The 9,996-nt window shown below is 46.3% G+C and overlaps 3 protein-coding genes across 3 annotated transcripts; 2 read left to right on the plus strand and 1 right to left on the minus strand.

Annotated features, from left to right (window-relative positions):
* Nucleotides 1-366: 366 nt before the first annotated feature.
* Nucleotides 367-2,649, plus strand: GLAREA_11367 (uncharacterized protein; the record flags this gene model as incomplete). Its single annotated transcript, XM_008079555.1, has 1 exon — nucleotides 367-2,649. One exon carries the CDS (start codon nucleotides 367-369, stop codon nucleotides 2,647-2,649), a length of 2,283 nt encoding a protein of 760 aa, XP_008077746.1.
* A 2,488-nt stretch (nucleotides 2,650-5,137) lies between these two features.
* Nucleotides 5,138-6,118, minus strand: GLAREA_11368 (uncharacterized protein; the record flags this gene model as incomplete). The annotated part of the gene is made up of 3 exons (XM_008079556.1): nucleotides 5,138-5,614; nucleotides 5,663-6,012; nucleotides 6,061-6,118. 3 exons carry the CDS (start codon nucleotides 6,116-6,118, stop codon nucleotides 5,138-5,140), a joined length of 885 nt encoding a protein of 294 aa, XP_008077747.1.
* A 2,107-nt stretch (nucleotides 6,119-8,225) lies between these two features.
* Nucleotides 8,226-9,444, plus strand: GLAREA_11369 (S-adenosyl-L-methionine-dependent methyltransferase; the record flags this gene model as incomplete). The annotated part of the gene is made up of 4 exons (XM_008079557.1): nucleotides 8,226-8,394; nucleotides 8,476-8,600; nucleotides 8,650-9,313; nucleotides 9,389-9,444. 4 exons carry the CDS (start codon nucleotides 8,226-8,228, stop codon nucleotides 9,442-9,444), a joined length of 1,014 nt encoding a protein of 337 aa, XP_008077748.1.
* Nucleotides 9,445-9,996: the final 552 nt, after the last annotated feature.

Raw genomic sequence — 9,996 nt, forward strand, 5'->3', positions numbered from 1 at the left:
ATAGCTCGCTTACAACCGATACTCTCTTATTTCCTATCTCTATTTGTCTCCATTTATTCAACGAATAGTATAACCGGGCTTGAATCATTCCCGACAGAATATTGATCGATCGTCTCAGAGTAAGGTCTCTAAGGCTCTTAGTACTCGATCTTCAAAATCTGGAGGATTCCAGCTAGCAAAAGAGCTTTGATAAGCCGCCGAAATGAGATTTTCTACTTTATAGTACTATTTTTGCGGACGAACAGAGATAAGAATACAGTGAGTACTACCGAGTTGAAGTGCGGCTGAGATGTAGCAATCATGTATTTCGCGACCACACATCTCGATTTAGAAACTTGACATTATGCCAAAGAACTATATATCAGGATGCCACTAGCCGGCCTCTTCAAACGCAAAGATTTGAGAAACACGCGTGTCGATTCTTCCACAAATGATGAAAGTTTCTTTTCCGCCAATCACGCGCGAACAGAAGCATCACTCGACATCCCCACCGCAGAAGAGCTCCAAACCACATCGCGCACACCTCCCAAAGAGCCAAAAGCACATGCGATATGGTGTGCCTTGCGAGCCAATCCTGCCGCGTGGTTAGCCGTAGAGCGATATTGGGATTTCATCCACCAAGTCGATCCGTGGGATCCAAACGTCGACCCTACAGTCTCGTCGCAACCGCTGGTATATCGACCGCTCAGTAACGCGGAGGCTGAGATTCGCTTGCTAACGATCTTGCCGAATGAACCGCCAGATCAGAATGGAGGGCCCATCCGATGTACCCTTAAGCGGGTGAGTCTGTTCGACGCACCGGAGTACATCGCTCTCTCTTACATGTGGGGAGATGAGAAGGAAAAGCGTGCTATTGTCGTAGATGGGCATCAATTTAGCGCAACGGTCAATCTGTATCAGGCGTTGAGAAAACTGCGTGCCGGGCGGGACCCGAAGATTTGGATCGATGCAATTTGCATCAATCAGCAAGATCATGAGGAGAAGAGCCAGCAGATACAGCGGATGAGATCCATCTATGCGCGAGCGAAGCAGGTCGTGGTGTGGCTAGGGCCGGAAACTTCGAACAGCAATCTTGCAATGTGGTTGCTGGAAAGGCTCTCGAAGCCGAGCGATGACCGTATGCTACCCGATCCAGCATACACAGAAGCAATAAGAGAACGCTCATCGAACGCTCAACCAGGTCGATTTGCAGAAGCGTGGAAAGCCTTTGACGATCTCTTTTCGCAAGAGTACTGGAAACGCGTGTGGATCATTCAGGAGATCGTTGCAAGCAAAGACGTGTTGGTCCGCTGTGGGCAAAAGTCAATCAGCTGGTCCGACATGGAAAAGGCGTTCTGGGGCAAGAAATCAGAGCTCAACATGTTTAACGAATGGGCCGATGCTGATTCGACTACTCAGGACACGCATCCTCGAGATACACATCAGCTCTTCGATTTCTGGGCGTGGAAGAAGTCCATAGCTAGTGTCGAGCCTCAACCCCTCTTGAAAGCGCTCATTGATAGTAGAAGATCGAAAGCCAAAAATCCACGGGATCATGTGTACGCTTTGTTTGGTATTTCTAGTGATTCCTCAACGCTTATTCCTGTTCCGAACTATAGATCGTCCGTCGAGCAGGTGTTTATGGATCTTACTGTCGCCATGATTCGAGCGAATGGAAACCTTACCATCACCTGTCTTCAAGGACAAACCGGGATGAAGAGGTACAATACACCATCATGGGTCCCCGACTGGTCGGCTTTGGCCGAGGTAGAAAGACCATGGCTATTCAAATCCGTTCTCGAGAACAACGTGAAGTTCAAAGATGGGTTGGCGACAGGATTCGGGGCCCTCGATGAATCTTACAAACTCCGGGTTGAAGGCAACATTCTCAGTGTCAGCGGACGTTTTTTCGGCACAGTGGACGGCTTGACCACGGGTATATCAAATACCGGCGAGACAGTTGGTGAGATGATTCAACCAACCGTAGAGACCACCGCGTACACCAACGGCCACGGTCATGCCGCCGCACTATACGATACTCTAATACTAGCCGAAAGTTCCGATGCATCACAGAAAGATGGCCCGACGGACCTCATCCATTACCTCACACATCCCAAAGGCAAAGAGGTATCCTCAGCAAAAGGACACACCCTCCTAGCCACCTGGCTCGCCGCAAACAGCACCTTCAAAATCTGCGGCGTCGAACTGTCCGTCTGGACAAGCAAGCATTTCGGGCACCACTACCAATGGAAGAACCGGCTCCTGCACCATCTTGAAAACAAAACTTCGTCCACCCAAGACATGCACACGTACATGACCGCCATCGAAACCGTCCTCCACGGCGGCTTGCGGCTCATGACCACGAGTCTAGGACATGTCGGCATGGTGCATCCGCAGGCGCGGACGGGCGACCATATCGCGCTCCTAGAGGGGATGAGCACGCCTGTGATTCTGCGTCCGTGTTCGGACGAGGAGTTAGGTGCGGATGCGGTAGCGATAAAGGGGGAGTTAGTGAGGGAGATGAAAGAGGCGAGGTATATGGCTGGGATGACGATCGAGACGGGGATCCTGAGTTATAAGCTTGTTGGTGAGGCGGTAGTGAGAATGGGAGGGATGGGGAAGGATTTTCAGAAAGTGGCGTTTCCGTTTGGGACTTTTTTGATTCATTGATGGGGTCGGTTGGTGGGGGACAGAAGTGTTCTTCGTTGACGGAGTTTGAATGTAGGTCTTGCCCACTACTAGATGGCTGTTGCACATTTTGCGATATAGTTGGTTGTCTGCAGGTCCTTTCTGGTTAGAAGTGAAAAGCGTACAGTCGAGGTGTAGCTTAATCGGATAGGATAGGTCGGTAGCTAGCTCTGTCGTGTTTTACTTATTCACCGGGGGACTAGCTAATGTCTACAGTGACTTTAAACTAAAGATAGAAGAGTCTAAACGATTTTTAATACAGTAAAGCACGTCTTTTAACTTAGTCACTATAAAACAACTAACCTTCTACTCTCTTTTTATTAAAATTTGTATAGTACATATATTACTTAAATTTAGTGATTACTTACAAAGTCTTTACTTTAGAAGTTGTAATTAGAATCTACAACATCTCGTTACCTTAAATAAAGAAACATTATTTCCACGACTACTTACTGTCTACGCCGCTCTTCCAAAATAAAACAAGCCCACTAGTCTCATTCAAGTCGGTCCTACCCCGGGACTCCCCTAGATACTTACAGAAAACAATGTAGTACCAAACTATTTCCTCTACTATAATAGTAACTCTTCCGCCAACAATTAAAGTCAGGATCAATAGGCTCAACCTAGATGCCAGTACTTATAGGGTGATAGTGAAGGAAGAAGAATGAAGAGTGTACGTCGACAGCGCTCTATCTAGCAGAGCACCTCCCAATGACCCGCCATAGAACATTTCAGGGCGTTTCATTCTTCTCATATCTTTCCCCGAACCATTTCACAAATAGCTCTGCTGGACTACAGACCCGCAGACATCCGGCACCCCATATTTGAACCCCAGTTTCACATTCCAAGTCATTCTGTCAAATGAATACCGAAGCAGTGAATAACACCATGTTCAGTCCTGCCGATAATATTCGCTCGATCTTTCTCGAGACTTTATCAGAGTTATTCGATCCATGATCAGGTGTAATGAACTAATACAACTCTACAGTACAATCCATGTTTAGTGTCAAGATAGTGAAAATCCCGTCTCAAATAGTGGCATTTTCTTCAAAAGGTCTAACTATACGCCTCTCTACTTTACCGCGACTCTACTCTTAAAAGTCCATCCAACATACGTCCTTACTTCTATAGCCAAAACGAGGCTTCCTAGTAACAAAACAAACCGTAGAATTTCCCTGTATTTCACAGCGGAGCGAACACATTACCGGCCTTACCGAGTCCCACACGTTCATTTCAATCTAGCAACATCACATTCAACGAATATCGTAAACATCGTGTATCGACTCTATTTTCCACCCGGACAATTCTTTTCAATGCTTAGTGCAGTACATTTCTTCTCGTGACCCTGACACAGAAATCATTTTCAGGCCGCTGATACGGTAGAATTTTTCGTCAATCTAATGAAACACTCTAGTGTTGTAAGTCGTGAGATCATGGTAAAATCGCCTCTTGTTCGCTGATCATCTACGAAGCGCCATGGCACATGTCTTTGTGATAAGACACATTTGCGAACGCTTGATCTAAAAGTATCGTATTATTTAATGACTTGAGACTTGTAAGGGAGTGGATAGTGATTTAATACCTCTCAGGCCAATTTCGGAGTTGACTGTCTAGCTGCACTGTACGCCATTGGATTCCGCTTCTGTTCCTTAGCACCCAACAGGAGTTATCATTGCTTTTAAGACGTCCACGGTATATATGTGCTTCAAAAGAAAGTGTGCTAAACGGTAACTCGTAAGTAGCTAAAGAACCGTACCTCCACGACTGACGTCAAAGAATGATAATTATCAACAACCATACAGCAAACTTCAAAATCTCCTACCGTTCGAGGCAAGACTTCACAAGTAACACCAACCGATTATTTACCCCCAAAACATTTTCAGCGAGAAAAGTCATGAGTCCATCACATATCCATATCATACGTGATATCACCCATCCAAAGGCATGACTCCCGCCCGAGCGTACAACGTGTCAGATCCATCCGTGACATGGGATGGCATATCAACATCCGAACAGTGCTTAAATACAGGGGCACAATTTTGGTAAGAGGTCTGAGCACGATCCGACTATCAGACGTCTATGCTTTACACCCCCAGTTAAACCGGTGTAACAAACAGACGAACTGTCACAACATCATCCCAAAGTCGCACATTTCAAGACGAAAAAGATATCAAAAAATCTAACCAGGTTCATTCAGACAAATCTACTCTATCTAGTAAATGAACCCCCACCACAAACCCCAAAAAAATACTCCCACAGAACCAGTCCAGCCTCGGATCTACCGAACGACTTTCATAGATTGTGTAAATCCCAATTTCACCCTATTTCCATCCCCATTTTCTATCCGCTTCCCAAACTATCATTATATACATTATATGCCGTAAACTAGTTGTAACCGACTATCCGCGTGAGCGAGATCGCGTCAATGAATGTGGCAGGGTCGTATCAAGCAAAGGCCGTAATCTCAAGTTCAGATGATGTTGGAAACGACGACAGTTTCAGTCTTGATGGCAATGACAGTCTGAATGTTATCATCTCTTGATCGTTGATCTTCCTGTTGGAAAGCGATGATGATCTCCTGGCTCTCAAAGGCGACTAATGCTGGGTCTGCACCTTGGTTTCCGAAGCCGAATTGGGGTTGCTCAACATCAAATGGGAGAAGGTTGATGTTTGGGTTGAAGCCGCCGAAGGATTGAGCATTTGGGTCGTAAATTCCTTCCTGGAATTGTCCAGAGATGCCGGTGGATTGTGGAGCGAAGCCGGAAGCGGTTGGGGAACCGGATATTCCCAAGTCGCCGTTGATGACGAGAACGGTTTGCTCTTGGATGATAACGACGACTTGCTCATCACGGTTGCGGTTGCTTTCAATTTGACGTGTGTAGTAACGTCTTCGGTTGTCACCTCTGCGGTTGTCATTAACTTCTTGCACGATTATAATGACAGTGTTCTGCGCGATGTTAGCTTGATTCAGTTATACTATTAAGTTATTACATACCACATTGTTGTTTCTGCTGTTGAAGTGATTTCTTCGGATGTTGTCAAAGACATAGTTTTGAGACTGGAGAAGGAAGAGCTGCTGTTGGATGAGAATAGCAAAATCTTCGTCATCCCTCCTTCTGTCATCATCCCTGTTTCGGCCTTGCTGTTCGGTGATGACAATGATAGTTTCTTGTTGGAAAGAAAAGAAATCATTGTTGGAGACGTCATCGCGACCGAAAGAGTTGTAGTTGAACAAGTTGTTGTTTCCACTTCTCTTTGATGGCTTCCAAGTAATACCACGAGAACTTAATGAATCAGTAGCCGGTGTTCTGGCTGAGACTTCTTTTCTTGAATGAAGATGTGGGGCTAGAACTGATTAGCAACGTGACTAGAAGTTATCCAGAATGTACTTACCAGCAAAAGCTACAGAGGCGAGGCCAAGTGCTGACACAGTCAATGTGGTGAACAACATGGTGATATTTGAAAAGGTGAGTTTGGAAATAAAGCAAAAGATTAAAGAGTGTTTTAAAATATGGCTACCACTAGGGCGCGCGGTGAAAAGAAGTGAGAGAGTGTGGTGGGTGGGCACTGAAAATGTGATTGAAAGCGGTGCTGATCAAAACCATTTTAGACAGGAAAATCATCAAGTTAATATACTGATTTTCTTTTCCGCAATGGCTTCATCATCCCTTGGACTCAAATCATTCGGAACCAAACTTCTCCGTTGATGAACTGGTACCCCGTACCTCGACCCATGAATTTCATCGGGTGCAAGTCTATAAAACTCCTCAAAGGCGTTCTGGGTAGGGCGTACCCCAATAGCGACGAAGGGATCTTTCCTCTAGACTCAATGCGGGATTCATGGGGTCACTTTGATGCCGAAGACCAAGGGACCCGGTGCTGGGCTGAGATGATGCCGTCGGTCAGATGGGTGTGTACCGGCAGGTAATGTTGGTGCGTCTGATGTTCGAATGCTGCACAGACCTGACAACTGCGCCAAAAGACAAGATGACAGCAACCCGCGAGTGTAACCCGCCTTCAAAGTAAACGTCCAAAAGATATCAGCCAATGAAAGTCATGGTTGAAGTATCATCAAGGTAGTGGGGGGCCAAAACAGTCTGGGCGTAGAATGTTCGCTTAGGTCGAATCCCTGGTGAGGCGGGAGACTTGACACCCACACGAAACCCTCCCGGGTTTAATCGACGGTTGTACCACTTTGTGCAACACTCTTGGTGAGAGACAATACATGAAAAATGGTGAAAGATACAAATGCATTGACCAGATTTTTAAGATGCTGAAATATTATGCAGGGAATTCTCCGAAGACGAGAGCTGGATTGGATGAGCCATCTCAAGTGTTCCGATGTGCACAGGTAATGTGCAGCGTGGGAGAAGTCAAATGATCCATATGATCTATTGGGATGAAGAATGGACGACAGTACGGAGGTACATGTCGTATCAAAAGTAGAAGGTCTTAGAATCTCGTGTAACTTGTGTTGGTCAGTGGAAGGAATGGGGGTGAGGAAACTGTCGAGTCCGGTACTCACTCTAGGAGACTGGTGCAGAAAGTGGTGAGCTTGACCGAGCAATAGCTAGACCATGCTGCGCAACAACAAAGATCTGATACTATTCAAGGGTGATACCGCACCAGTGCTGGTACCTGTCCATTCCAGTCTTCGCTCTCGGGAGAAGTTTGAAGTACTTCCGTACCGAAACCCCAACTCCGTGAAGATTTCCAACATGACATGATAAATTATCGTTTTGCCAAGAACAAGTCAACGATAAGTCGACCTTTATGGACGGTATTGAACCATTCCGGATCTCATAAGGCTAGCCAAGTGTCGGGATATCGACTGAGGAGTTAAGAATAGGTGCTCTTGTCCTCGTCATCGGAGAATATGCCAAATAATGTTTGATGGTGGCGTGCTGGGCGAAATGCCATCTGTTTCAATGAACAAGGGCTGACTGAACTTGTCACAGATGCGGCAGATCTCGAAGGTTGTCGAGACTTGCGAGGAAAGAAGTAAGGGACGCTGGCTGCAACAGTGGCTTGTCAAAAACCACAAAGTGCAAGCAATCGACCGAACCTTCGCTCCCGAACTGTGCGTGAGCAAGAAAGCAATCAAAAGCAAGACGAGACTCGAGAAACGATATGTGTAAATAACACACAAAAAAACGCAAATTAAAGTCGACAGCAACAACGCAATACAACAAGATCTTACAAGCGAGGACGGCGATAATGTTCGATTCAATGTAGGAGTTACTGACTGCATGGAAAAGGCCCTCGACGCGAAAAACACCACTGATGGTAATGACTACTGGCGGGCAAAGAATGTTGTTCTTTGCAAGTGTAAACGGTTGAAAGTTGTGGTTGAGGGCAGATGCCAAGATGCTCAAAGTATTCCACTTGTGGCGGCGACACGTGACGCGCTATCTTAGCGTGCCTCTTTCCAATTGGCGGTTGGAGCTTGGTGGTCGGTAAGAAATATTTTTTTTGCGATTCGAAAATCGAGCTTTATCGCTAGCACCACCATCACCAACAATTTCCAATCGCAATTAATACTCAATACCCGCACAAAGATGGCATACACACCTAGAGGAGGCGGAGGACGTGGAGGGGGTGATCGCGGTGGCCGCGGTGGATTTTCTCGAGGTGGTGGCGGCGATCGTGGAGGTCGCGGTGGATTTTCTCGTGGTGGAGGTCGAGGTCAGTTTTACATTCCTTCACAAGCTCCTGCGGCAATTGAAGGTTCATGAATGGATTCCATTTTTCTTTTTGAAATGTCCAGTCACATATTATGAGAACAAAAGTAGCTGACCGGAGGGTAAGGAGGTCGAGGCGATAGCAGAGGCGGAGCTCGAGGTGGCAGAGGTGCTCCAAGAGGCGGTCGCGGAGCACCAAGAGGAGGCAGAGGGGGTGGAGCTGGAGCCAGAGGAGGCGCAAAGACAATTATTGTAGGTTTGGGTGTATGGTCAACGGATGGCCAAGTATTGATTTTGCTAGGAACCCCATCGCCATGCGGGTATTTTTGTCGCGCGTGGAAAGGAAGATATGTTGGTCACCAAGAACTTCTGTCCTGGAGAATCAGTTTACGGCGAGAAACGTATCAGTGTTGAAAATTCTGGCGGCTTGAACGAGGACGGTACACCAAATGTCACAAAGACAGAATACCGAGTTTGGAATCCTTTCCGTAGTAAGTTGGCAGCTGGTGTTCTGGGTGGTCTCGACGAGATTTTCATCAAGCCCGGTTCGAAAGTCCTTTACCTCGGCGCTGCATCTGGAACATCTGTATCTCACGTCGCGGATATCGTTGGACCAACCGGAACAGTCTTCGCTGTCGAGTTCTCCCACCGGTCTGGACGTGATCTTATCAACATGGCCACTCACCGCACAAATGTTATCCCAATCATAGAAGATGCCCGTCATCCTCTTAGATACAGAATGTTGGTGTCTATGGTTGATGTTATCTTCGCCGATGTTGCCCAACCGGATCAAGCGCGTATCGTTGGATTGAATGCACATTTATTCTTGAAGATCGGTGGAGGTGTTGTCATCTCAATCAAGGCGAACTGTATCGATAGTACAGCGCCTGCCGAGCAAGTTTTTGCAAGAGAGGTTCAAAAACTCAGAGATGAGAGAATGAAGCCGTTGGAACAGTTAACTCTCGGTAAGCCATTTGCTATTTAGAGACTAATCTTGTGCAGTACGTACGGCATAAGAGCTTGACTAACCCCCATATCAGAACCTTTCGAGAGAGATCATTGCGTCGTTGTTGGTCGCTATGTACGATCCACCTAATAACTCTTTGTTCATATACCCTCTCAACCACCTCTGGATAACGATTTACGATTCATCACGAATCGCATAAAAGATATCGAATCTCGTACGCCAATTACTGCAACAGCAGATGTCGCATTTTTCTCTGTCAGGATAGGAAGGTCTGTCGATTGCTTTCAAAGGTGTACGTACAGGCTCTTGGCGTTATTGGCTCATTACATAGGTTGTCTGCAAAAGAAAGAAAATTTTACTCAACGTTCAGAATTTTGGGTGTGGTTGCTTTGTGAAATTTGTGAAGGTTTGCTATCGGTCCTGCACCTGCTACACAGTAAAATTGCCGAGTCCTGCGAGTTCAGGTATACCCCTATTCCATTCCAGGCACCAGGCTGTTGGGAGTTCTGTACCGCAGGCTCATATTTGTAGAATCTGGTAGAATCCTGCAGATCTATGTTGAATACTGAAGGCGTACATAGAAACTTTTGAGCGACGCAGACTCGGTGTAGAAATTTTCCTACCATGATCCGATTTTCAAATAGAATAAGATAGCTCAGAAAGTTTGTAGTAAACATACTC

The sequence above is a fragment of the Glarea lozoyensis genome (assembly GCF_000409485.1).
Source record: "Glarea lozoyensis ATCC 20868 chromosome Unknown GLAREA11, whole genome shotgun sequence".
Classification (NCBI taxonomy): domain Eukaryota; kingdom Fungi; phylum Ascomycota; class Leotiomycetes; order Helotiales; family Helotiaceae; genus Glarea; species Glarea lozoyensis.